This window comes from Hippoglossus hippoglossus, chromosome 17 (assembly GCF_009819705.1).
Source record: "Hippoglossus hippoglossus isolate fHipHip1 chromosome 17, fHipHip1.pri, whole genome shotgun sequence".
NCBI lineage: Eukaryota > Metazoa > Chordata > Actinopteri > Pleuronectiformes > Pleuronectidae > Hippoglossus > Hippoglossus hippoglossus.
In genome coordinates, this window is record NC_047167.1 from 14358800 (window position 1) to 14386796 (window position 27997).

A 27997-nucleotide genomic window follows, 5' to 3' on the forward strand; every position below is an offset into this window, starting at 1 on the left:
CCACCACACGCGGAAATGAAGGGACAGAAAAGACGCAGAAGAACAGACGAGTGGCTCAGTGTGGTTTATTTACAGCGCAGCTTCCTCGTAGAAAAAAACACGTGTCTCTCATGTTCAACCGCAACAAATAACGACGGAGGGAGTGCTGCTGCATCAGGTGGGGGGTGGGGGGTGGGGACACACATTTCTCAGGGGGTACAGACTGCGACACAAATGTAAACAGCGCGTGTTGGAGACGCGTGCCCGTGCCCTATCTGTTTTAATGTATTTTTTATTTATTATTATGTATGTCTTTAGAGCATTTAAAAAACACCTTCACACCTTTTTTCCAATATGTACATGATTATTAAGAGCAAATAAAAAAAGGATCAGGTGTGACGGACATTTAAATGATTTAAAACATATGATCACGAATCATAATAAAGTCTGTTTTGGCTTTAAAAAAAAAAAAATTACGATTCCTCCGACACCACGTGAACGCGCAGCACTTCCTGGTGGACGGGGCCGCGGCTCCGTGGTGTCGTAGTGAGAGCAGGCGGCTGGAGAGACGCTGCAGGCGGCTGGAGAGACGCTGCAGGCGGCTGGAGAGACGCTGCAGGCGGCTGGAGAGACGCTGCAGGCGGCCTGAGCGGACACACGTCCCGGTGAGGCGGTAGTGTAACGCCGTGTGCGTAGGTTCAAGCCTCCGTCGGGGTAAACATGGGCAGCACCGTGATGGAGTCCAACAAGCAGAGCGCCAAGAAGACGCAGAAGAAGCGCAGGAGTCTGCGAATCAACATGCCAGTGAGTCGGTGGAGTATCAGCTGGGTTAGCTTGTCATCGTGACTGCGTTGAAAGTAGAAACAAGCTAAAAAAAAAAAAAGGTTGATTTGTTGTTGAACTTTTTGCGGAATCACACCCGAGACTTTTAGCCCTTGTTTGTTGCTTGTGCTCGCACGTGACGCACCAGAGTTGTGTGTGATTGACAGGTGTCTCTCCAATGAATGTTTATTTCCCACAAATATTATTTACCGAGAGAAACAGTCAACTTTATTTCTGGCCTGGACTAAAACTATATCGCGATAACAAAATGTGTCCATATAAGTCCATATCGGTAAGTATCGCCATAAAGAGTTTAGGTTGTGGTTTTCAACTCTTCTTTATGAGCAGAGAATGACAAACACATTTTGTAAATCTGAGCTCGATCAATTGTGTGTTGAGTGTCGCAATATTGTGTGTTGACTTTTGTTATATTGTCACTGATTTAAAATTGCATCGTAAATAATTATTGATATAGTGTTATCACCCTGCCCAAATTAATTCTTTATCTTCTGTAAACATTATCCATATGTCCGACATTAACCCTTGAATGTGACGTCATTGTAGTATTGTCGATTGTCCATATTGTCGACCCGACTGTTGAGCCTAAAACCGACCATTATTTTCCTCATTTGAAGATTTTTTCAATATAAATGTGAGGAAACAAAGAAAGCCTTGTAGTGAGGTCCTAATAGTGCTGGGCAATCAGAAATATACAGTATTGCATTATCATTTTCATTAGTAGCAATATAACAAAAGTATCTATATATCAATATAATGCTTATTATACAAGAAAAGTGAGGAGGTAACACACATAACTGATCCACCTCAGATTTGTAAAATATTTAGCTGTTTATCAAGTGTTTATGATTTAAAACCACAACTTTCACTCAGGAGAACAAAATCAGTCTTTAAACTTATAAAGAAACAACAGTGTGACATTTATCGTGATAAGTTATGACAAACATTTTTTTGTCATATCGCCCTCGGTCTGTTTAGTCTGTGTAGATGACCTGTTCAGTCAGAAACCTACAGATATTTATTATCGGATTTGAGCAGCTGGAAAAACGTTTCTGCCATGAACTAATCAATAAGAAAACTAATCACTGCAGCTTTAGTATAATAATAAATATGTTGACTAATATATATATATACCAACGTATTGAAAGGAAAAAGCAAGTAACACGACCTAAAGGAAACATTTCAGAGGGGCCGACCTCGTCCAAACCAATGAGTCATGATTCATCACGGCCACTATACTTAGCATCTTGGTTTATTTTACTTCATTTCAGTCTTCAGGTCTGATTTACAATGGACTCTATTCATCAGTGTGTCTGGGATTGTGTTTGTCTTTGCTTCACAAGCCTCTTGAACTGACTGGTATTACTGCACAGAAGAAGCTCCATTGAGCCTCCTGCTTTTCAAGGTTAAAACATCTCATGGGTACTGTGAGAACAGTTTGGTGGCAGCTATAGTAGCATGATAACAGCCATGTTATATGTTGTATGTGTGTGTAATGTGTATTATGGATAGCGTACATCAGATCCACCAATAGAAAAGCTTTTCCAGCTGAATAGCTAATGGACTTCATATGTCTTCCATATAAGATTGGACATTGTTTATTATAATATCTAAGATTTTTGTTTGAAATGTGTATTTATTGGGGAAATGACCTCATTGCTTGTGAACGTGACACAGCTTTCGTGGACAACTCTCACATGTTGGATGTCGGGAGTTGTCCTCCAGCGTATGATCCTCTCCGACCTCAACCTGGCGGAATCACTGACGTAGCTGCGTTAAAGCGTCACAATGCAAGAATTGCTCTCGGCTATATTCATGCTCCCCCTACAGGTGGGATGCATACTTTGCTGTGGTAAATATGATTTGTGGTCCGATTGCACACAGCTGTACACGCGTGCATTTGTTGACGATTGACAACGTGTAGATTTTACACAAATATGAGATAAGATGGAGATGAAAACTAACAAAGTAAGTCTAGGTCGGCATCTGTCCTTTATCCTTTGGCCTCTTGTAGATCTCGCCAATGAGTGAATATGCTCCGATATCACTCTTGTGAGGTTACTTTCTCTTTTCCTCTTTTTGTGTTTCCTCCAACGTTCTTCTTTTCGGTTTTGGCCACGATGTCCACACTGAGAATGGTTAGCTACTTGTCTCTTAAAGCTAGCTGCTAGCTTCAGCTCTGGTTGTTAGTGTGTGATGTTCCAGCCCGGTATAACAAAGTTACATAGTGTAATCCCTGGCCTCCGGCGCTATGGCAAATTACAGACATGCCATTCTCTTTATTATAAGCTTGTGCACCATCAAAATGATTTAAAAGCTGTTGTTTTAAGGTATAAAAACGACCAAGTGTTGCTAACTGCATGTGTTTAAAGTGGACTGGGGACACCTAACCCTGGTATGGGGAAGGCGTGTGTTGCGTTGTCTTGCAAAGGTTCCTGCTGTGGTGAAACATGTTTTTCTGCAGGCAGCACGAGAAGCACTAAAGTAAAACAATTCTCACTTTCCCTCGCAGTGATGAAAAAGAGCCCTATTGTCAGTTTTGTCTTCAAACCGGATAAGACAGCGTGTAGTGGCTAAGCTTGCATTCATGTTACCTGTTATGACTTGTCGTTTTGTTCCTCTGCTCTATTTCCTGGAAGTGAGCTTCATCCTTGACACCCAGCTCTCTTTTTTTTTTATGTGCAGGACTTTGGTGCATTTACTTCACCACAAGTGGAGACGAGCGGCTCGACAAAAAGTGGCGCTCAGACGGTACAGAAATGATTTCCATGCAATTGTTTTTGTGTCATCATTTACTCTCACTTACTTACTAATTGTTTCTGTTCCTCAAACTGTCTTTCTCCCCACACATGATTTACCTTGTCTGTTTATCTTTGAGCACGTTTAGACTTGGATTTAGGAAAGCAAAATACTACCCAAGGCCGTCTCCTGCCAGCCCTCACTGGCTCACAGTAACATTACGCCCACTGTGTCCAGACATAGCGAGATCACATGCAGGAATACAGGAAATTGATTTTTCTAAAAGAAAGCAGCCTCTTCCTTCTGTCTACTCTAATTCACATGAATAGGAATAATCTTTCGCCCTTTTACTGTGCGTCAGCCAGACTACATGTTTTAATGACACCTCAGTAGTATTTGTGCGTTCATGACAAAAATCTCAATTGTGACTTGTTTTTAAAGAGCTGATTGACATCCAGACAAAAGTCTTGTTGTTGCTTCACTTGAATTAACAAGCTCTTGCACAATGTCAGAGTGAGAGTTGTTGGCAAACAGAGGAGATGGGTGTGTGCTCGCACTCCCATCAGATCTGTCAAAGGATTGGTTTAAAAATGTGCTCGCGGAGGAGGACCAGCCCTTAAACAAATACCGTCATGGGCAATGTCATGATTTCACACTGTGATCAATCTTGAAAACAACCGCAACCTAATTCTCAGCTAATTGTAGTTATTATGACGTAATAAGGTGGAACAACGCTACGTTCACAAACCAACAGAATGATTGTCAGGGGTTCCCAGACTCATCAGCCTCTGACCCATAAAGTAATAAATAAATAATAAATAAATTTGCCAGAGATTTAATCACTGACATGCACGTGTCTCGGTGTTCCCTGTGGTGCTGTTGATCTTTCATCACTTTAAGGGTTATGTGGGGACAAACAAAATCAGATGGATGAATTTTATCTTTTGTATCTAACATGACTAAGATACGCTATTTCTATAATTGCTTTTAAATACAATTTTATTTCTTGAATTCATCTTGGACCACTGCTGCTCTGCTTTGGCATCCATGGTATCGTTTCTCTGCAGAAAATATGCTGCACACTGTTTTTGGTCACAACAAGGTTTTGGTTGGTGGTGTTGTTCCCGATTATCCCGCCTCCAGCCTCTGACGTAGATGGCTCTTTCTACAAAACAGGAAAAGACTTGGTGCCAGCGTGGAACCAGGTTTTCTGACAGAGAGCCAGTTCTTTGGCTGGTGAAACACAAAGAACTTGTTCGAAGTATAGGCACTGGGTCCGAATTTGGCCGAATTCGGCCCTGGAACCGACCATGAAAAAGAAAAAATACCTTGTATTTCAGTTTTTAATTTTATAATGAAATTTATTGTTTAATACCAGTTTCTGAAAGGAAAACTGAATGATTAAAAGAGAAACTGACCCACAACAACGCTCCCATTTTCAATTTGATGTGTTGCATTGATTTGTTTATTAATGTATTTCCCTTCCTAGAGGTACAATAGTTATTTTTGCAGTTGCAGCTGAGGCATTTAGTTGAGTAGTTTTTACTGTATACAGACTTTTACCTGCTGACACTGTTACCGAAACACTTGTGTAACATTTTACTATTTGTGGTAAATATGACCCCTGAGCTACAGATCAGTGTCAATGCTTATCTGTATCAGAGCACACAAATAGTTAATAGATTTGTTGATGGCGTATCAGAGCAGGCCGTGATGGGAGGAGGCTCTCGGTGTCTCCAGCTCGATTGTCTGACTTTTTTCTTTTTCTCTCGCTCGGTATCTGCAAAGCGAATAGAGGAGGATTTCTCTGCCTGTTTACACGATGCAGACCTCGAAAAGACAGAGTTATAACCACAGAAAGTCATAATGAAAAACAATGTCACTGATTGTCTGTTAGGTACACTGTTAAAAACTGAAGGTGATGTTGTTCACCGTGCTGGCCCTTGCACGCACCACACAAACAGGGCAGGATATCCTATTTACAGGGGAAAACCCTCGATTTGTGTTGTGAATTAATCATTTCAACTCACAATATTGGATCTGAATTCAGCACAAATTGTTAATATTTAGTTTTTTTCTTTTTCTTTTTGTCAAACAGAAAATGAGAAGTAAACCAGGTGTCAGATCATTCACACTTTTTAGCTGCACTATCACAGATCTTAATGAAATTCAGCCGGATTTGGTCACATGAGAAACACGTGGAACTGAACTTTCTTATCTCTCGGCTCACAAACAAAAGGGAGATATGGACCAATGGAGGTTGAACCCTTTTGGGTGACTCTGGGATTTTGTTTGGTAATATTCCTTTAATGTAGGTCACAGGTGGTTATCTTATGGTTTTAAAGCTCTTTAACATCATTAAGATGTTAAGGTCATTAAGATTTATAAAAATCTGCGGCGGTGCAGCACAAAAGTGTAATTTGATTTGACATGACCCAGGTGAAGAAAGAAAGACAGCTAATCAATATTGTTGGTTTTGCAGTAACTTTTATCTCCTTTGCTTGTTTAGAAACGTCATGAACAAACCTCATCAGACTTTGCACCCAGTCCTCTTATTGTCATACAGCTTTTTTTGAGACAAGTGTTAAAATGTGGCTGACTATACAAAACGTAGAAAAAGGAGAAGTGACCAGACAGCAGCCCTGTCCATGAAAAGTGCAATTAGTTGCTTTCATTTCATAATCAATATCTTTACAATTGCTCATTCAGGGAGGCCTTTTGTTTTGGAGTCATTCTGTGCAGAGTTTTCCACATTTTAAATCTGTTTGCCTGAATCTGCCTCCTCACTTTTTCCCTCAGGGAGAGCGTCTCATTCGCTCAGCAAGCCCCAACACAGGAGTGTCTGCCAGGAGCCCGGACAGCACCCCGCTGCCACCATGCCCTCAGTCGGCTCCAGTGCAATTGAAGATGAGCTCCGGTTCACCCAAAACCATCTTCCCCTACCCCTCCCACCAGAGCTCCCCACCCAAGTCCCCCCGCCGCTTAAGCTTCAGTGGTATCTTCCGCTCGTCATCCGGCTCGACACCTGCGAGCATCAAGATCTTCTCTAGAACCAGAAGAGGTGAGTCCAAGATCTCTCGTTGCATTGACTGCCCAATCATGATGAACACTCAGAAACAGAGAAAAACTGCTGTAACAGAATTTAAGGATTTGTCTACAACTGTCGCACAATAGTGTTACATATTCCAGTAGGAAAAATCATGAAAAATCTTGGAAACGCTGCTGGTCCCATTTTAGTTTGAAAACTCCAGGGCTGCATTTTAGATTTCTGCAGCTGAATTTAACGCCATGTTCTGCCTCCTGCTCGCTCTACCCAGGTGCCCCTCACATGAATGTCCCTGACATGTTTCTGTTGTTGTGACGACGTCTGACAGGGACCTGATCTCCTGCTGCATTCTTCATATGTGAAAGGAAAACTCAAATTTATGTCTAAAAACAGCTTATGTTATCTCAAAGATAATTTGGTTATGTCAACAGGAACCTGTATAACACCTGACTGAGTTAATGAGATCAGATGATTGGCTGCGTTTGATAGAACTGACTTGATAGAACAGCAATTTTACAGTTAATCACAGGGATCATTGCAAACCCACTGCTTTGTTTTGTGGTGTCCTACAAGCCAACATGGTTAAGATCCACGTCAGACAGATGGACGAGCACTCGAGTGCCGACAGATGTTCCTTCATTCTCGTTCAACTTCTTATTGACGTCAACAACTTGGACGGAAATGATTGGCTTTTTTTATTTTCAAAATCAAAGAGGAGTTTTTTCATCGCTCAATTCCTCGCATGGAGCACTGCATTGCAGAGCCGGTTTGTTAGATTAAGATACAGACTCGTCGTCCCTCAGATGGGCATTCAGCCATACTGCATATCTCTATTAAAACCCAAGTACAAAATAATGGTAATAATGTTGTGTTTTAGGAAGTGGAAATGAGACAGACAAGGCAGAAAAAGGGTCCTTGTTTAGGAACGGACCAATCAGGCAGATTTTCAGCTCTCTGTGTATTTCCGGGTGGCTGATCATTACACAACAAAAACCAGCCTGTTCCACATGGCAACAGCCCTGTTCACAGCAGCGTCCGGCCTCCACCAGGATGAGTCATATGTTTTTGGCTTCGTACACGCACTCATTCTTCACTGTTCCCTCGTAGAGTGTCGGTTTGGCAGTATTTGGTGGAATAGCTCTCTGAGGGCCAGACCTCAAGCGTCAGCACGCTCGTTTGCTCTGGAGATTGTTATTGATGGAAACCAAAGTAAAACACACCGACGCACACCAATGTGTGTACGGCCTTCTGGTGCCAGCTGCTCAGGATTACCAGTGTCTGATGTGGTTTGGGACCTCACGTCCTCTCCAGTGGTTCAATAACTAATGATGTCGTTTGAAGTGAATGGTGGCCAATGATTACATCAACAATCTATAAATGAATATCACACAGAAACCAAGAACAACCCCCTTCTATTTTTATTAGTGGGGTGTTTTTGTAGAGACCCCAGTTTCACCACAAGGGTGTGCTAAAGGCATAATGTTGACTTTCAAGTTGGTTTCAATATTTTTACCAACTACATTTTTCACTTTTTCAATGTAAGCAGGGGAGTTTATTACGAATTAGCTGTGTTCAATCCTGAGCATGTGAATTTGGTATCTTTTGCATATTATTCATTGGATAGCTGATTTTCACTCAGGTGCATTTACAACAACAACAACAATAATAATAATAACTATTATTAATATTAATAGTAATAATAGTAATACTATTATTACTATTAATAATAGTAATACCCTTTAATTCTATATTTCTAACATTTTAAAACACAGCTACAAGGTGCTTTAAAAGTAAAAAATGATCATAACTAGGAGAAGGCACACCTCTAAAAATGTGTCTTTAAGAGAGATTAAAAAGAGGATAAGGAGTTTTCCAGATGGGTCTCCTCAGGGAGAGAGCCACCAAAGAGCCCTGACAGAAAAGGCCCGGTCACCTTTGTCTCTATATTTGCTACAAATATGATCAGAATGCCGTCTAGCTTTTCTAAATGTGTGTTTTCCCATCGCCTGGACATTGTCAGTCTCTCTCCGCTGAAGGCAACTGTAGTGCTCTCATATCCTTATCTGGAAGTGACCGGACTCTCAGGAGCTCCTCACACAACCGTGCAAGTTTTTTCCCCCTCTCCCCCTCTCACTCTCCCCGTTGCTACCGTGTTCTGTATGTTGTCAGTAAATAAAGGAACTGGGCAGTTTTGTCTTTTCCAAATTCATAAAACACAGGCCATACAAGGCCCGGGTGATTATTTTTTTCTTTCTCCTAAGCTGGGGCAGAGCTTAACAAAAAGCACCTCGGAGACGTGGCTGTGTTTTTGTAACCCTAAACAGTATCTCAAATCCTCTTGGATCTGAAACCTAGCAACCACCAATGCAAATGGAAGCGATTTCTTCACTGATATCGCAACTCCCCTCACTCATATTGGGCCATTGACCCACTGAGCCGACGGGAACACTTGCATAACATGTTAATTGAGATCTGTGCTGGACATGCTGCAGCTAATGTGAGCAGCAAAGTACAGAGCGGGCCATCTGTTGAGGGCAGGGCAGGCGAGCGGTATTGAATGGAAGCTCTCTGATCAGCTGACAGAACATGGGATGTCCCCTCGCTGTCATCTGATGGGGGGCCGGCCTCTGCGGTCTTAAAGGTCAGGCCCCCAAAGGTTATGGACAGCTGACTGTACAAATGACGGAGCTGCAGGATCACCTGCCCCGACTTCCGAAACCCTCACCAATTTATTTATAATCCATAATAATGGCTGAGCTGCGAATTTAAGAAGAATTGAAAGTAGAGGATGTTTTTTTTATTTCAGAGGAAACTTTGAATGTGTGTTACATTGTGTGAAGACGCAGTGAGACGGATGTGCTTGTGCTGAGTTTACTCTAGGGGGTGGGGGGAAAGAGGGTGGGCAGCAGAAGACGTGGGGGCGGGGAGACGTGCAGCCCCAGCCAATCGCTGGCGTAACCTTCACAGACTGGCCTCCTTTTACAGGCTGCTGACACGGGTGCTATATTAAAGAGATGCCACCCACAGCTGCACCTGACAGTTTAAAGCACCGACACTGCTGAGCAAGAGAGGGCGGGGGGGAGAAACGCTGTGCTCTGCCACAGTTGTTACTTGGATCACTTGCGAGCGGGACATTTCTCTGCCGAGGCTGTGTGGAATTCACAGCTTTCATTCTCTCTCCAAGTCTTTTCCTTTAAAATACAGTTCACTGCTTCCTGCTGGCTCTGCGCTCTCTCGCCCGGCAGGAGTTTTTTTTTCTTGAACATGCAAGCTTCGTATTCTGTTCGTACCCAAAGCTGCTGACTCAAAGAAAAAGGAAAGGTTTATGGAATAGCCAAAATAATGTTTTTCTCCTGCAGATTTGTGTGAAATTAAAGAGGACCATCACATGCCAGCTCCCGACTTTCTTTAAGGACCAAACAGCCAAAGACAAACCACTCTCTCATTCTTGTGACTCCTCTTCAAAGGCATCAGGTTTTGGATTTCCTGCACACCGTCATTTCTGTCAAACCTTCTCCACTTGGAAACGGAGTGACTCTCCCTTCGAGCCGTCTCTGCTTCCCTTCTCGTGATGGTCAGATTCAGTTTTGAGTGCACAACCCCCTGTGTTCCATGAAGAGGTTTGGCAGCCTGAGGAGGAGCAAGAAGCGCAAGGAGCAAGATGGGTTAGGAGGGAGGCATCAGTCCGAGGCATCTTGTCTTTCGGGTAACCTGCTGTGCTTTTCGCCTTTATCTTGACAGTTTGCTTCATTCATCAGCCGTTAATCTCAGGTTCAGATCTTTTAACAGGGAGACAACATCTACAGTGTTTCCTCTGCAGTCTGATAGTGCAGCTTATTAAGGACGTTATATTTAAAAGGATTCAGAATAATGTGTTAGAAACTCCTCCATCACAAACAAAGAGATGGCATCTATGTTTTATTTGGTATCAGTCTAATGTATGTGCTGAATGTTTATGTAGCCTCGGCTGCTCCATATAGTTTAGGTGTTGGTTACGTGGCCGGTGTCTGGTTTAACGTGACAGGTGTCAGGCAGCCGGCCAAGTGGTAAAACTGAGGTTTGCCATCACTTTGCTAAATTAATAAACATGGATGCATTCAAATCACTGCACATATATCGAGCAAAGTGCTTCATGCATTGCACTCGAAAAGTATTGCAGGGATTTAAATGCTGCAGCTGCGAAGTGAAGATATTAACTGAGTCTTATATCTGATATTAAAGTCTTGTCACATAATGCAGTGAATGAATGTCATTTAGTTTATTTTGTAGTAATACTGTCATCGCGTTGGAAGTGATTTATAGCCACACGATGTTCAGTTCAGTGTCATTATTCTGTCCCATATCCAACGGGAGACTGTTCAGAATAGCTGCTCCATTTAAATAATAAAAAAATAAAAACTTTATTAAAATGAAGCGTTACAGCCCGACCAGTAAAGCCTTGAATATTGCAAAGGCGTTTTCTCTGGTCTTCTTTAGAAAACCCTGAAACGTTCGCAGTCTGTACAAAATTTAGCAGCTCAACTTTTCACTAGCACTAAAATATATGGTTACATCACCCTTGTTTTATCGTTTTTTGATTTCCTCCCTGTTTATTTCAGGATTGATTCAAATTTTTTACTTTAAAGGCTCTTTATGGCCTGGCCCAAGGCTATACCTCTTATCTTCTAATTCCATATTTACTCTTGCAAGGCCCCAAGGCTCTGGAATGAACTGCCTGAGGAAATAAGGCTGTCTGATACGGTCTTGGTTAAAAACCTTTCTTTCTCGGAAGGTGTATTCCTACATTTACTTGGGGTGCCAGGTTATTATTGTTCTTTTATCTACTGTTATTATTACCATTATTATTTATGTAGTTCCTTGTGTATTTTAACCATACGTTTCCTGTTGTGTAGCACTTTGTGTTGTGTAAAGTTATTATTACTATTATTGTTATTATTAGTGACAGAAAACACAGATTCAAACAGAAAAGTCCCCACCACCATGCAGATGAACTGGTTTTTGTTGGCTTGTAATGCTTGATGGGTGAAGCACTGGGACCCGGTGTGAGGCGTTCAAGTGGCACTTTATCACAGTCTTCACAGCTCCTGATTTAGAGCAATCTCTGACCTCGGTGGAGTAGATGAGAAGAGCAGGGTCCTGTCATAGTGATGTATGTCTATATGTGGCTGTGTAAGATGTATGGTTAATTGTAAAAGCACTATACGGTGTTGTGACACCTCCGCTTAAATCATAAGTCTTTTGATCCAGAGCCTCCATATACCATGAGGGTTTCAGCCATGTTGCTTATACTGCTCCCTGCACCCTTTATGCTGATATTAGAGGCAACAAGTCCCCGGTTTGACTCCCGAACCATTTACTGCCTGTCACTGCTCTGCTCTCCTTCCCTGCATTTCCAGTCTGTTTTCACTGTCCCTACAAATACAGGCACAAAACACCCCAAAAAAGATTTAACAAAAGAAGTTGACATTCACATGTGGAATTTCAGCCAATTAGAGGACATATGTGTGTTTCTTAGCAACACTGTATGTCACTTTGAAATGCGACTGCTCGTTTAAATGTTTTGCCACGGCCCAGTTTGCACACGTATGTGATTTTGTGAACCTGAGGTGCTAAACCGTCACATCAGGTTTTACTGGGAGCCTGTATTATGGTGCACCTAGCACATTAGTCTGAGAAACCTCGGTACCTCCGCCATGGATTACCACGAAACTTGGTGGAAGGATGTGGATTAAGGAAGAAAGCGTACAATTTTGGTGCCGATCAAGCATTTAAAAAATGTCTTCAACATTGTGAGATATTTTTCAACATCTTCCTCAATTTCTCAGAGAATATTTTATGCATCTCGATGAAAAAGAATCAGGTGTTTTTAAGGGACTGATATTTATGTAAGTTTATGCAATTTGGTGCTGATCCAAAAATAAAAATCTGGATCCAGTGAATTTAAGCATTCAGAAGGGGGCTGTTTGGCCTTGGAGGAGCTCTCTGAGCTCTCTGTGTCATTCTAGTTGCTACTCAGGGTCACTGACTGGTTTCTATATCACAAATTGCTTCATTATCTACACACAAGTTCGAACCAGTGCATAAGATATCTTGTGTTACTGACCAGAGGTGACACTTTCCTTGGGCCTGTGTGGGCCTCTCTACTGCTCTGGTTCGTTTGATGACACTTGAGTCGTTGCATGTATTGAAACTGCAGCTATATCTTTACTCTGAAATGTTATATCAGGTCCTGTTAAGGTTTTTTTAAATGTAATGCATGTAAAGTTGGACGCACTGCTTAAAGCAAGGCATCCATTTCCTGTTTCCTCTGTGGTGTCTATAGCTGCCCCCTATCAACCAGGCTCAGGAGAGGGCTCCCAGTCCCGCTGTTATCTCCTCCTGTGGAATGTGCCACAACAGCGTGGCTAAAATAAGAAGACTACACGGCGGAAGCAGGGCGCGCCAAAGAGGGCCAGTGCACGCCAACTAAATGTCAAGAGATAATTTGGAGTGCACTTTGACAGGCGAAGGGAAATGGTCTCACAACACACGGGGCTTCATTTAAACAAAAAACTTATGTTAAGAAAGCAGTACAAGTTTATCTCTAGACATTAGGTGATGTTACTGCACTAACTGACATAGGGACTTTGATTGAGGAGTCATGATCTCAGTTTGTTACATATGACTGAGGCAAGTGGGACGATTCCCTGGAACTGTTTTCATTCAGGAGTCTTCATGTGACATTTATGTACTCTTGGCTTTACTGTGTTGGACATTTAAACACGACGAAAGTAAACTCTCGTGGTGGAGGATTTGTAATGTGAACCGCTTGCTCCACATCATCCATGTCCCTTGTTGGCTGCAGCCTTAGAAATATGTCAGTCAGGTGGAGCAAGGGGCAGCATGAGTGTCACATGTCATCATGCGTAAGATTGTGACATCTGATGTGAAAGAGTATGTATGTGTGGGGGGGCGGTCATGTTCCATGTGATGGACACCTTCCCCCCGTACAATGTCACAGGGCGAGCTGCGTCACAGACAGCTGACTGCTACGATGATGCTCATGTCGTAATCGGACTGTTCATTGTGGAGGGAAAAGACAACCTGCATGATGAATCGTTTTGTCTGTTCCCAAATTTTTGAGAATATTCCATCGATTTTTTCCTCAAATCAGTCAGAGGGATGCAGATGTCAACAGCTGTCGCTTCATTGTAATGTTTTTTAAAGAATATGCCAAGGGGATAATTATAGCCTTGAGTTATCAATTAAATATTATCACTTACTTAATCAGTGAGTTTAACTAAAATAAATAGGGAAACTTCTGATGAATCTCTTTGCTATCGTGCCATCTTGTGATTTGTTTCAAGGGTTTTTAAAATTTCAGTTTCTTCATCATCCATATTTTATTTTCAGAACATGCAGCCAATTTGTCGGGCTAAAAATTTAATGAGGTCCCACCCGCAGTGACGTAACAGGAGCTGTCACCGGTCGGCCTTTGCCTCCTGATCCCACACAGGAATAGACCCACCTCCTCCTAAACGGCTGCAGGATCATGTAGCACGAAATGTTTAGGAAGAGACGTGGAATTAAAAAGTGGATTAACAAAAATGAAAGGCTCTGCACACCCACACAGTTCTTTCAATTCTGGCTCATTAGACTTCAGCTCAGGATGAGGTTGGGGGAATCTGTGCTGTAATTACATTCCTACACACAGTCGTCAGGTAACAGGCAAAATAGGTGAAAATGACTGTGTGACTGAATCATGGATGTTTAGGATCTTTAGAATTGGGAAAAAATAATTAGGCAGATTTTTCTGAAACTCCCCCTAAAAGGACTTTGCCTATTACTTAAATCTAATATTAATTGATAATATGTGGACTTCATTACATTTTATCTAGATTTTAATTCGAGCCTGACCTATATATGGTTTGATCGATTTTAAAATCAGCCAGTCGTCCTCTCACCAATGGGTTGGTAGTTCGATCCCAGTCTCCCTAACTCCATAACCTAATTACAATCCTGACGACTGCGCGGCTAGTGTGCGATTGATGTCTGATACAGAAAGTAGATGCACATAGATGCACTGTATCAAAGCACTTTGAGTGGTTATCAACAATAGAAAAGCGCTTTATAAACACAGGCCACTTATCATAACATCATTTTAGGAGTCACTGCCAATATATCGGACACATGTCTGTATGAGAAGTGTTTTAATTCCTAATATCGGCATCAGCCCCCGACAACCCACATCATCCGGGCTCTGCTATTAAATACCAGTCTGTAATTACTTTGACAGCACAATCCAGCCTGTGTATAACTTGTTCACATGGAGATTTGCAGTAGAGATACAGTTTTGAGTGCCTTTCAAACACACTGGGTAGAAAGTAATAACAGAAACTCCTTATTGCAGTGTAGCCTCACACTAATGACAAAAATCATAATGTTTAGTTTTTATAATTAACTGTTTGAGTATGAGGGTTTTTAAGCAGTTACCAAGTGTATCCGGTATGTTTTTCTTTTTGAAAACTTAAATATGATGCCTTTAATACATCTCTCAAGGCCGACGCGTTCTGCTGATGTGATACGTATTTAACTCAGTTTTCTGGCTGCGTTTGTAATTGAGGTTAACAGACTGCATCACTGTCTGTCAGCAACCAGGGTTTATCACTGGTATCTGTGTTGTTTCTCAGCACACACGACCGTCAGGCTCTGATGGATCAGATATGCATTCCTTCTCTGATATAACGTGACAGCACTGATGCTATCTGCAGCAGCCACAACTTCGGCACCTCAGCCTCGCCAACTACACCTCAACAAGGTTGATCCACTGCCGTTTAAATGTTATTTTTTACGGTTCTCAGTGTCGATATGTTTGTATGTTGCCACTGCCACAATATCAACAGTGTTCACCACATGATGATTGATATTTTTCTTAAATTGGTAAAAATCTTCCTTTTATAAGTTTGTGCATTCATTCATTCAGCCCCTCCTGACTCGCTCGCTCTTTATCTCACTCTTTCGAAACAACTCACACATTGTCATCAGACATTGGGGAAGTGAGTTCCGATCACAAGTGGTCACAGGGGACACAGTTTTAATTCCAGGTGTGAAAAAATGAACTTGCTGTCCACTTGTGATCAGATCTCTCAGAACGGACGTAAATACCAGGTCTGAACAGAGCCAGAGAGAAACTAAAGTTGAGGTGTTCACGCTCCACCTTTTTATCTCTGTCTGCAGCCTCTGGACTCTCCACACCACCCACCACACCGACCCAGGTGGCCAGCCAGCCTGTGTTCACCCAGGAGGCCCAGCAGAGCGGGCCCAGCCCCGAGCGCCTGGAGCCGAGCTCCAGATCCCGTTCCCACTCGACACCTGCGGACACAGGACAGCGTCTCTGCCTCCCCTCCACTAAACCACCGATCCCTTCCTCGAGCCCTGTGCCAGCGTACTCTACCTCACATCAAGTGAGTCACGACGAAAGAGAGAGTCACTGTTCATCAGAAGTTGTTTAAATTGCATCGCTAGCTATTTTAAGAATTTGAGTCAGGACAGTTCATTCGCTACATGTGATCTCTGTGGCTGTGACACAGTCTTAAATAGATGTGACTTGTTGCTCGAGTCAGAGATGTTGCATTCTAAACATGATGTGGAAGGCTGAGCATCGCTTATGGCTTCACAAAGTTAGTGCATCTTTCAGTGTTTATGATGCAGCCAGATTTCCCATCACAAGATCACTTAGGAGACTTCACAAGTAATGACTGAACTGTCCTGGAGTGCAGAATATCATATGCATGAAAGTATTTGATTGTATTTGGTGCTTTTACTGAAAAGAAAATTGTAGCAGAATTGGTGGGTAAAAAGCTGCATCTTTAACTTTAACTTTCATATTCTGAAAGAATGATCAGACTCATTGGGTCATGGGATGTTGAAGCTGAAAAGTGTTTTTCCTTTGTGGCCTTACAGGCCTTGTGTCTGTGAGTCATGTGCTGTTTTACAGTGCTGAGTCAGAAGGGTTTACTGCACGGTGATGAGCAGAAAGCACAGATGATGCAAATCTCTTTAATTCAAGCTATAGTGCTCCAGCATGAGGTCGTGTCAACTGACCTGTGTTTGCTCTGAGCATCAGCTGCACGACCGAAGGTGTCAATATTGTTTTGGCATCAAGGCAAAATCTCAACCAGCGTTGGATGTCGGCGAAGCAGCTGATAACAAATCTAGTCTTCGTCACAAGACGGTTTATTAGGATTCAGGCGTTCTGAGTCATGATGTGTGAGCAGTTTCCTGTGAGGAATGACTTCACGACCATCCGTGGAGATTCAATGAATAATTATCTGCAGCTCTGTCTCGACCTGTCTGCTGTGAGCGATTGTGGATTCTAGCCAGAGAAGGTGGATCAATATTTCATCACCAGCAGTATTTACTGTTGATATTAACACCCAAGGACTTTGGATTGTGGATGAGTCGGCGTCCCTCAGCCTGTCACTGCCCCCTCCTCCATTATCATACATGTAAAGAAAGTTGATAACGTGGTTTACTTTTTACCGAATCCTACAATTTAAAAGCAATCCATTTCATGGATTTGTGTAGGTCTGCTTCCCTGGAGTTTGCTGTGGTACCTCAGCCGACTGCGTCGCCCGCTGTGCTGCAGCACGGTGAGATTTATGAAAGTGCAGGAGTAGTTTTTTGGCAAAAGAAGCGCTGCGTCACCGTCGCAGGGCGACACGAGGGCTGTTTCCCATCCCAGAGAAGGTACGCAGGCTTTCTCACACTGCTGCAGTGGCCTTGTTGTGAACACACCAGCAAAGTGGGAACTGAGGAAAATCATATATCAACAAACACACTTTGCGAATGCAAATCTCTCAACATGACACAGCACATTTCACGCTGGGACCTCGCCTGTGCAGCCTGTGAGATGCTAATAAAACACACATTGTTCAATCCTCTCGCTGCTGCTGCTGGGACTCAAGTATTCGATGGTGTCAGCCATGTTGCTGGTTTTGTCAGATGAAACGAGGCGTGAGGATGTGACAAGGCATCCCCAGCTTCTTGCTGCCTAGCAACGCGAGGGATTTCCTAATATGGTGTAGCACCCCTCTCCATGGAGGGGCGTGTCCTCAGCGCGTGGAGCTTCCTGTTAGATTTTTTCAAGCCCCCCCTGCGCTGCATGTGAGGCTCTGTTTACCTTCAGCTGAGTGTTGTTCGGTGGATTGTTGTTCAAACAGTGAGTGTTGTAGGTCTATTGAAGTGGGTGCGTGTGTTGGTTGTTTGAGCAGCGTGCACGCGTCAGATCTCCCTCCACTGCAGCAAATGGATCAGGACTGTTCCACTCCGAGATGAAAGGGGTGTGTGCTCCAGCAACAACGTGTCGCTAAAGTTGCAGCTCCGTGTTTTTGTCACGTCGCGTGTTTGCATGTGTCCGATCTCGACGCGTGTTTAACGGAACACATGTAACTGTGCGGGCGCGGGTCCTGTTCGAGTCCCTTTGTCTTTACTTGGCTGCTGGTGTTCGCCGCCTCGGTCCGTGTGCTCGCTGCCGCCGGGGGAGAAGTGGCTTCACGCTCGTGTTCATTCACAATTTACAGCAAAGTTTTTTTTAGTCGTGTGTTGTCGTGAGGATTCAGCGTCTTCCTCTCTGTCTCTGTCTCAGGTGTCCGGGTTATTCGAAGGCATGCTGGAGAAACTTGAACTCGATGGTGAAGGTAAGTGCGATCATCTGCTGCTCGTTATTGTCACTGCTCCACCGACTCACCTCCTGCAGGAGATACGAGTGATCCTCCATTGATGGAGTAAGAATAACAAATAGTAATGCTACATATGATAAAAGTGGGAATATCTTCTAAATCTGCAATGTAGAGATGTGGATGAGGGTTGTGCAATTTGATCAGGGTGTCATGATGGCAGTTTAATCAGAATCACACAGATCTAGATTTAAAGACTGTGTTCTGCCTCCGTTCACACAGATGGAGCGATTCATTCTGTGTGAACGTGTCAGATGTGAGGGATTCCCTCCTCTGCTGGGTTGTGTAAAATTGTATTGGACAGAAAACTGTATCAGGTGAAAAGACAAGCGACTGTTGAAGATGTGACACGAGACAGGACTTAGTTGTATAAAGCTTATGAGAACTTATAATACGCCTGTTTAAAATGAGGTCAGATGTCTGTGTAAGGCTATAATTCAGTTTTATATATGTGCAATGCTGTTACAGTGTTTATATTTATTACTTTTTTTGATTTATAAAAGGTTTTGCTGTTTGTCAAGAGTTTAAAACTACAACCTTCACTCAGGGGCAAACATCTGTCTTTAAATGTGGCGTTTACATTTGTGATAGCTATCTGTCTTGTTATTTAATAAGACATTAAATGTCCAACAACTTTATTTTTCTAAGGATCAATCTTTCCTGCAGCTGGCCTCTCAAATCAATAAATACACATGGCAGATATGTCTCCTAAGTCTTTAAGATTAAAAATTTCACAGAGAACAGGCAATACATACATTAATGAATTAATACAGATGTTTAGAAACAATCTAAAAGCTGCTCATACATGTGACCAGCTCCTAAGACCTTTTTCTTTTTCTGTTTAGAATAATGTGAATCAATGAGAGAGGCAAGTCTTTACATTCACTGACCTTGGACAGTTTCATGTTTTTTACTTTGTTCATAAACTAAATCATCATTTAACTCTCTACAAATCAACAAATCTGCTCAGCGTTCCGTAAATGGGAAAAGTGATTGTAATCTTCAAAGTGCTGCCTTCTTCTTCTTCTTCTTCTTCCATCCGTGTTTTTCCACTGTTTCCGTGCTTGTTGTTGCTCATAGAGGAGCATAATTATCAGTGGGATGGAACAGTGAAGTGGCAGTAAGTGGTTCAGAGCCGTAATGGTTGTTTAGCCTCTGAGAGTATCTTTTGTTTCCCGGCTCTCAGTATATATTCCTTGTGAGATTTCACCTTCCTCTAAAAGTATTTTCCTGCCTCTTTCTTCTTCATCCAGCTGCTGAACCTGAGAGTGATATTTACATGCGCTTTATGAAATCCCACAAGTGCTACGACATTGTCCCCACGAGCTCCAAGCTGGTTGTTTTTGACACCGCGCTGCAGGTGAGTTCTGATGTCTTTGGAATTGCACCTTTTTTGTTAACAGGATTACACAAAAACTGCTGTATGGATTTTAAACAAAACTTGGAAAGGATGTGATGTGGGTCAGAGAAGAAGTCATTAAACTTTAGTGCTGATCCGGATCAGGGGGCAGATCCAGGAATTGTTTTCACTTTCTTTTACATTGTGAGTTAGGTTGTTTTGTTTTGTTTGGAAATCTTCTCTGATTTCCCAGAGGATAATTAATGGATCTTGATGACAAACACATTTAGTGAACTGATATCTATGAGTGTGTGAAATGTGTTTGGTTGAATTCAAGGGAACTGATGGGCTGTTCTGAGTATCATTCTTTATTATAGCACTTAAAGGGCTCGACAAACATTTTCCAGTTCATGTTGTTTGTCAGTGGGCTGCAGCTCCTCATCAGCAGCATCAGATGAACCTTCATATAATAATAGTAATAATAATATGACAATAATTTTAAATGTAGGGAACCTCTACAGTTACAAACAGCTTTCCAGTAAAAACAAGGATTAAAAGTAAGAAATCTAAAAACAAGCTTATACGATGTTGAGTTTGCAGCTTGTCTTGAGAACTGAAAGAACCTGAGTTAATGTTAAACTAAAATAAAATAAGCAGGATTGTTCTGCCTCGGAGCCGTTTGTGTGAATGTTAGACCAGATTGTCATAAAGCTGTTAAACAGTAATCCATTAGCGGTCCGACCGCTTTGATGAGTTGATCTTCAACCACTAAATCCACTGGAGAGTCAAGAGTAAAAAAAAATACTAAAACCAACACGAAGCCATCCAGACTTTACACTGCTCTCCAAGAAAAGATGATTCTCTATTCCCACGAATGTGTCGGGAACAGAGAATGTCATTGGAGGTTGATGGCTGCAATTAAAGATTATTTTTGATTAGACATTTATTTGTTTGTTCAGTGAGACCCAGACCGCAAGTATTTTGTATAATCCAGTTTTGTTTCCTTTCAAATGTTGACAGGTTAAGAAAGCGTTCTTCGCCTTGGTAGCAAACGGCGTGCGAGCTGCCCCGCTATGGGACACAGAGAAGCAAAGCTTTGTGGGTAAGAACCACAAAACCTGTCTGGAAATGCACTTTATGATCTTTGTGTCTTTTCTTATCACACACTGACAGGAAATATGCTGTAGCTTTTATAGAGGTTTCAATATTTTTTAAGAGAAAAGATGGAATTCTTTACTGGTTAACAGTTTTCTAGCATAAGAAAATTTGTACTTGGACCAAATTAGATATAACATGTGACAATTCTTCATTAAAATGTCTAAAAACAACTAGTTATATGTTATGTATGTTGTTTACTTGTGTATTTTCACTATGCAAAATGTTTCCAACAATGTTCAAACCCACAATTTAGTTTGTCCTTCTCTGCTGAGACTTCAGAGGCAAACAACGTGTGACAAAGGAAAAACACTTTGCCAGCCAGTTAGCCAATCGGCTGTTTTTTACAAGTGTTAAATTCTAATACATTACCTCTTCTCCATAAACAGGATTTTCAAAACATTGAGTCACATCAGGTAGATTTCCATCAGCAGTGGTGGTGAACACAGCAACTCCCACAATCCCACGCAATGTGAAATTTGCAAGCAAGAAGATGTTTATATGTATTCTTATGTTTATTTATTTATTGCTTATTTATATAGACAATTAATTAGATCCCAGAGTTCAGTCCACATCGTTTTGATCCATTTAAGTTTTAATAAAGGCAGATCTGTTTGGAATAGAACATTCTAGTTCAGAGACGGAAAACATCCTGGCAGTGGCGGCGCACTATCGCTAAATCAACACAGAGGCAGTGCTGTGTATTAACGGCGCTGGTCATGGGCTAGTGGAGCATGATGCTATATTGAGCAGAAGTCATTAGAGCTGTCATAAACCATTAAGCACAGCAATGGCTCCTCTGTATTGACCCTCGCTCAGACAGGTTGGAGAAAAGAAAGCACTGTGGCGTCTCAGAAAAGTAAACCTCCTGTTAGTGTCAAAATCCAAACCACCGGTGAATTGGCTTTGTTGTGCTGCATGGAGTTTATTGCAAGTCGGGCCTGTGATGAATAATGAATGTCCAGTCAGCGAGAGGATAAAGCAGGGGGGGGTCAGTGATGTGTTGTTTGAACCACACCCTTGTAAGCGCTGTCTCTTCTACCCAATTGCACAACGCCCGCGGGCACGATGGCGCTGTGTGTGTTGTTTATAGATTAAGTGTTTTTCACTGCTCGTTTCCATTGCAGGAATGCTGACCATCACAGATTTCATCATCATACTACACAGATACTATAAGTCACCGATGGTACGTCCACTTCACACCTTGGCTTCTTGTCACATCGAGGATTTCCCCGTTTAGTTTTCAACGTTTTTGTTTTTGTGTTTGTGTTTCAGGTGCAAATTTATGAATTAGAGGAACACAAGCTGGAGACGTGGAGAGGTGAGTGTCTTGTATCAGTGTTTTAAAGCAGAATTTAAAATACAAAAAGAGAAACTAAACTTTCTTCCTTGTTCCACAGAGGTTTACCTCCAAGCAACGTTCAAACCTCTGGTCAACATATCGCCTGATGCAAGGTACGTGTCTGACTGCGCATACTGGTATCTGCTTTAGGTTTGTCTCTGTCAGCTGATTTTATCTTTACTGTGGCGCCTCTAACCGGTCATTGTGTTTGTTGTGTTCACAGCCTTTTCGATGCAGTGTACACCCTCATCAAAAACAAAATTCACCGCCTGCCTGTCATCGACCCCGTCACGGGGAACGCACTTTACATTCTCACACACAAGAGGATCCTCAAGTTCCTCCAGCTCTTTGTGAGTTCATCTCAGTCGCTGTTTACTAGTGTTAAGCCTCCACAAACAAACATCACAGTGTCGTTACACCTAAATAGGACTGATCACCTGTTCTGCCTGTTTTTTAAAATGATTTATTTCCTGATGGAAGCATCATCTTTCCTCCTTCTTTCAATGCCTGTTGCCCCCCTGTGGTCAATGTGGGTATTACTAAAATCTCCATTTGCCCTGATGAACCAGGACAGCGATCTCACTCGGTGTCTCCTTGTGTTTCTGTGCATGTCCCAGATGTGTGAAATGCCGAAGCCGGCTTTCATGAAGCAGACTCTCGGGGAGCTCGGCATCGGTACGTACCACCAAATTGCGTTCATCCACCCGGACACGCCCATCATCAAAGCACTCAACATCTTCGTGGAGAGACGAGTGTCTGCTTTGCCTGTGGTGGATGATTCTGGTAAGATCACAAACACTTGTACTGACATTATATACTCTATTAATAAGCACTAAATAAACGTTCATATTCTTCCTTTTCTTACAGGCAAAGTTGTGGACATTTACTCCAAGTTTGATGTGATTGTGAGTTGAATTTTCTGCAATTCCTACTGTTCAATAAGAGACTAAATATTAGAGGCTACGTGGCTCTGTGATCCATTGTCTTACTTTGATTTATTTTTATGCTTGTTCATGTTTGTAGAACCTGGCTGCTGAGAAGGCGTACAACAACCTGGACATCACGGTGACGCAGGCTCTGAAACATCGCTCCCAGTACTTTGAAGGAGTCATGAAATGCCACAAAATGGAAACATTGGAGACCATTGTGGACAGAATAGTCAAAGCTGAAGTGAGACACTCTACATGCTTTAAGAAAGTGTCCGAAATCACTGACTGCAGAGTCCACTATACGCCATTTTGTAGTGCCGTCCGAATGTATAATGAGAATTTTTATATAGCAGACTCACAGTATCCCACAATGCATTGTGAACAGTAGTGTACACATCTAATGTAACGTTAGCAGCTTTCTTCCCTGTGACTGATCCCAGTTCACATAATCCAGATTTTCTTTTATTCCCCTCTTGCTGATTGAAATAGCAGCATGGCCAACTTAATCCACCCTAACCCTTCAGATTAAAGGTCCATTTATGGTCACAGTGATGGATGTGCGACTTGTTTACAATCAGCTTTGCACCTTTGTTGCAATATTATAAAAATAGCTTGTACTAGATTTTAAAATTACACATTCATTGCCCTGGCTGCTAGTGTTGCTAATGCTAATCATCTGCACTAGACTTGTTTTTTTTACCTTATTTCCTGGCCTGCACTTTCTCATCCTACAATGTAGCAGCACAGGCTTGGGGTCGGATCTTCTCGGATCCACTCGGTTATTGCACATAATGTTAAACAGACCTAGGATCTGTGGTAATAGAACCCTACCTGGAGTCAGGTCTGTATAAAACATGGATCCAAACCTGTACGGGGGGTCAGATCACGGTCTTACGGTTCGGGTGGACCCGTGAAGACTTCAAGTCTGAATAAAAAAGCCTCAGATGTCACACAATAGAAGGCAGCGGTACAGAACAATCTTACAGTTCTAGCAGACATTTAATACTCCGAAAAAGTTTTTTCCATTTTGCAGAAGAGGGAGGAGTAAATGAGGGACTTTACTTAATCTGGGTGTTTTGTTTTTTTTATGCTAGGTGCATCGGTTGGTGGTGGTGGACGAGCACTCCAGCATCGAGGGCATCGTCTCCCTGTCGGACATCCTCCAGGCTCTGGTGCTCAGCCCCGCAGGTATAGATGCTCAGCATTGCTGACCCCCCCCCACCCCCCACCCATTCTGTCCTGGACCCTGAGCTCTCTCCCCCCCCCAACCTGCCCTCTAACCTTGCCCCAGGTAGGAAACGCACCGGTATTGCTCGTGGCTGCCTGTGAGGAGGCACGGTGTCCGTCCTGCTGGATGCTTCTGTGTGTGGAGTTTTGTGTCGAGGCGAAGAGTCGGCGCTCACTGACAGAAATCTGCTGCTTGTTCGTCAACGAAATCACTGACTAATCTCCACCTGATGCATTGAAACATACTTGAAAGCGGACATGGTAGTGGTTTTTTCAATGTTCGGTGGCTTAGAATAGATCAGTTGGATATAATGTTGGACAGATGGAGAGAAACAGATTTTCACATATAGTGCAGGAATATACATTTTTAATTCTCCAGATCTGAACGCTGCCATTTTGTGCACTCGGAACCAGAGTCTACGCAGTAGCGATCGGGGGATGGAGCCACAGTAACAATGTCCTGCTGGTACATGCACTTGCCATGTTTTTTTCTCCTTATTTTTACCACGGCCTTTCAGTTGGAGAGCAGGACTTGATTTCACGTTCAGTTTTTGTTATGCTTTCACTCAAACCCCTGCGCTTGCACTCAAACAAACCCTGCTAGTGCTTAGATTTCCTGAGCTCCAGCTCCTCCACTCGAGCTCACACTGCTTCTCTGCGCACGTGAAACGTCTGCTCTCGGATTTCTCCTCTTCTAGTCAGTGCAGATCATATTCAACTATCCTTTAATATTTTCCAAGTTTGAACATCAGAGGGTAAATTAAAGGATGCAGTGTCAGATGTAGTTTAAGCTGCTAGAATTTGGTTTGGTTTTAGATTTTCCCCCAAAAGCTGTTAACATGGTGGGATGACCTGTTGCCTAATCTGTTAATTACACAAGATGAGTCCATGGTTACCACAATACACTTGTGGTTCACTTACAATCATGCTCCGTGAACCGACACAGAACCAAACTGCAAAATGGAGAATACTTGCACGGTGGTTTGAATCATAAATGTGAGGTTTGAATGTGCACTGACACCCTGCCCTGTGCAGAGGCTTTACATATTATGTATTCTGCTCTGTTTTGCCAGTAGCAAGCTCCACTTTGATGTGAATGTTTTGTGTTGATATGCTTGAAAGCAAAATTTAAAAGGAAAAAAAACATGCTTGCATAATTTCTGTGAATCTTTCGCGTTGGAGGCTGCTGTGTGTTCAAACTGTAACTCCATCAGTGCTCTAAATAAAACATGACGCACAAGTGCTAACCGTCCACACTGGTATGTTTATATCATAGTATGTTTATATCCTGATTTATATATTTTTTGCATTAACACAACCTCTGGAAAAGAATCTGCTGCAGCTTCTCACTGGCTCTAAACCAGGTCCAGTGGGGCAGCAGTTAAAAGCTTCAAATAGAATGAGAAATCTTGTTTTTGAAAGCAGGAAGCTCCATTTAGACGTCTCCATGTCTGACATGTCGTCCACATTAAAAGCTGGCAAAGTTATCCCTCTTTTGCTTTCATCGACTTAAATACCGCTGCTTGTACTCCCTCTGAGATGAGGTGTTAAATAACGTCGTCAAAACTTGATAGAAATGTCTGTATAATTGCGTCCGGACTTTCTCCGAAGTTTGCCCTTCACTCAAGAACAGTGCTGCAGGAGATCCTTCACTCAACACAGAAATCTCCAGAGCCCTTATCTGAAAAAGCTCTCTTGACATCATCCTGTTTCATCCCTAAAATATTTGTTTGCGTTTTGTTACTTTCATTTTTTACGTCTGTCGTGTTTTAGAAACGTCATCAACACACCCACTCGCTCTCCGTGAATCCTGTGTAGGATCCCCTGCCGTTTTCTCACATGACCTCATTCGGACATTCTCCAGGGATCTTACTAGGGGTCTAGCCTGAAACTCCAGAGAAACTCTGGAGCTTCCCACTCTGACATTTGCGTTCTCACATACAACCACTCCAGAGAATGTCAGGAGATTATCTGGAGTTCAGTGCATGTCTGAAAGCAGCGTAGGTCTAAATAGACACAAGCTGGTTTGGAATGCCGCAGTGAGATCCTGCAGCAGAAGTTGGAATATGCATAATTTTTAACGATGAAAACATATGAACTAACCGTAATCCTGCCTATTCCACAGTTTGCTTTTTCTCTGTCGTGTCCTAACTTTGTGCTCTTCCCTCCTTCTCCCCAGATGCCTGTAAGGAGGAGAACCTGACCGTGTACGAGGGAGGAAGCGTCAGCAGGAGCGGAGACGTGGTGGAAGTAAATAAGTCTGAATTTGAGAAAGTGTGCGGCCGAGCGAAGCCGGTCTGAAGGTCCCAAAGAGAAAGAAAGAGAGAGAGAGAGACGCCTGCTGCAACTGATGCACTATAGAGGCTTGGAAACCAAAGAGCTAGACGGCTGAGTGAAGTGGACTCCCTGCACTGACGATTGATTTTCAGATTGTTTTGGTTTGAACACTGATCAGATGCACACACATTATACTGTATATAAACACACACACACACACACACAGATACAGAGATACATTGTGGTTTCCTACCTGGGGAACGTCGAGACAGGTTCTCATGAATTAGGGCTTCAGCGTTTCAGTTCGTACGGTTACGATCCTGCTGCTGTCGTCGGTCGATTTTTAGCCACACGTCGTAGTTGAAGCGGAATCACGCGTCTCTTGCGGGACAACGCTCTTCTCCCTCAGTGTTTCCACTGCAGGGAGGTGATGAACAGTCACAGGTGCAGCTTTTTGTTTGGTAGCAAAACTGCACGATGTGGCCATTTTACGACTGTTGGAAAAAAGTGATTAGCCAGTGCCAACATGGAGCGTTCGATGCCCAGTCTCTATTTGTGCCTTTTGGTTGCCCTGCCCACAGCAGGTTCGATTGATGTTGTCGGAACGGTGCAATTATTTGTCATTTAGAAGAAACGGTTGCGGTACAGATGTGTAATATTAGAAGTAGTAGGCAAAATGTTCCTTCTACTTCTCTTACAAATAAAAATTCTGCTGTATAAGTTTCCATTTTCCAAGTAAAACGCAAAAACATGTCCCAGATAAAATCGATGTCATTGTGACAGCGTTCAGATGCGTAACGACGAGTGAGTTTCACACTCACTGAGGCTTTAAAGATGCGTATTTGAAAATGATGATGGCGAGACTGAAATGTGTTGTTTAGATGTTTAAAACTTTTCTTTTCTGTGGTTTTGTTGCTTCAGATAATCTTTTACTCAAACATGCAAACCCGACCGGGTTTTTTCTCAGCTGTAGCTCGACAGGACTCATCTCCATATACGACTGTAAATAGAATTTTTTGTTTTGTTTTGTTTTTTTGGGGGGGAAACATGTCACAGAAAGCTTTATTTTTATGAATGTGTCAACATGTTTAAAGAGACTGCAGTTTTAATGTTATTTTTGTAAATATATTGTGGCAATATGTCCAGTTCTAAGAGACTTTGTATCTGATCAACATGTACTGTAAATGTAGAAGCATGAGAAACCTACACTTCAGCAGTATGAATGTTCCTTGTTTTACTTTTTTCTATTTTTCTGGCTGCAGAAAAATAAATGGACACTGAATGTACTTTAAAGCTGCGTTCACGTTGTTTCGTCACCGTGCACACGCAAACCCCTCAGTTCCCTCAGAGACACATCCTCGTGTGTAGATGTGACGTGTGTTTCAGGGGAAGAATTCATTATCCTGG

The 27997-nt window shown here is 42.5% G+C and overlaps 1 protein-coding gene across 7 annotated transcripts; it reads left to right on the top strand.

Annotated features, from left to right (window-relative positions):
* Window positions 1–278: 278 nt before the first annotated feature.
* On the top strand, window positions 279–27883 carry LOC117778456 (5'-AMP-activated protein kinase subunit gamma-2-like). 7 transcript variants are annotated; one of them, XR_004616791.1, is made up of 17 exons: window positions 288–535; window positions 578–783; window positions 3505–3570; window positions 6358–6619; window positions 15821–16047; window positions 18231–18282; window positions 19575–19681; window positions 20681–20762; window positions 21943–22001; window positions 22091–22136; window positions 22216–22270; window positions 22381–22507; window positions 22775–22940; window positions 23025–23062; window positions 23181–23327; window positions 24181–24377; window positions 26493–26625. XR_004616791.1 is itself a non-coding variant. In XM_034614013.1 (17 exons), the coding sequence occupies exons 2-17, from the start codon at window positions 700–702 to the stop codon at window positions 26612–26614; spliced, it is 1734 nt and encodes a 577-aa protein (XP_034469904.1). In that variant the 5' UTR covers window positions 296–535; window positions 578–699; the 3' UTR covers window positions 26615–27883. The 7 variants fall into 7 exon arrangements, 6 of the variants coding, with proteins under 6 accessions (XP_034469906.1, XP_034469905.1, XP_034469904.1 ...); XM_034614013.1 differs by having other exon boundaries at window positions 296–535; window positions 24181–24274; window positions 26493–27883; XM_034614015.1 differs by lacking the exons at window positions 24181–24377; window positions 26493–26625 and adding an exon at window positions 23437–23601 and having other exon boundaries at window positions 279–535; window positions 23181–23405.
* The last annotated feature ends 114 nt before the right edge of the window (window positions 27884–27997 follow it).

Bases quoted from the DNA above. Each gene is read 5' to 3' on its own strand.
- LOC117778456 (XM_034614013.1), top strand. From the start codon at position 700: ATGGGCAGCACCGTGATGGAGTCCAACAAGCAGAGCGCCAAGAAGACG. The intron at 20,763-21,942 runs GTAAGAACCACA...TTTCCATTGCAG, and splicing joins AGAGAAGCAAAGCTTTGTGG to GAATGCTGACCATCACAGAT. The intron at 22,508-22,774 runs GTGAGTTCATCT...TGCATGTCCCAG, and splicing joins TCAAGTTCCTCCAGCTCTTT to ATGTGTGAAATGCCGAAGCC.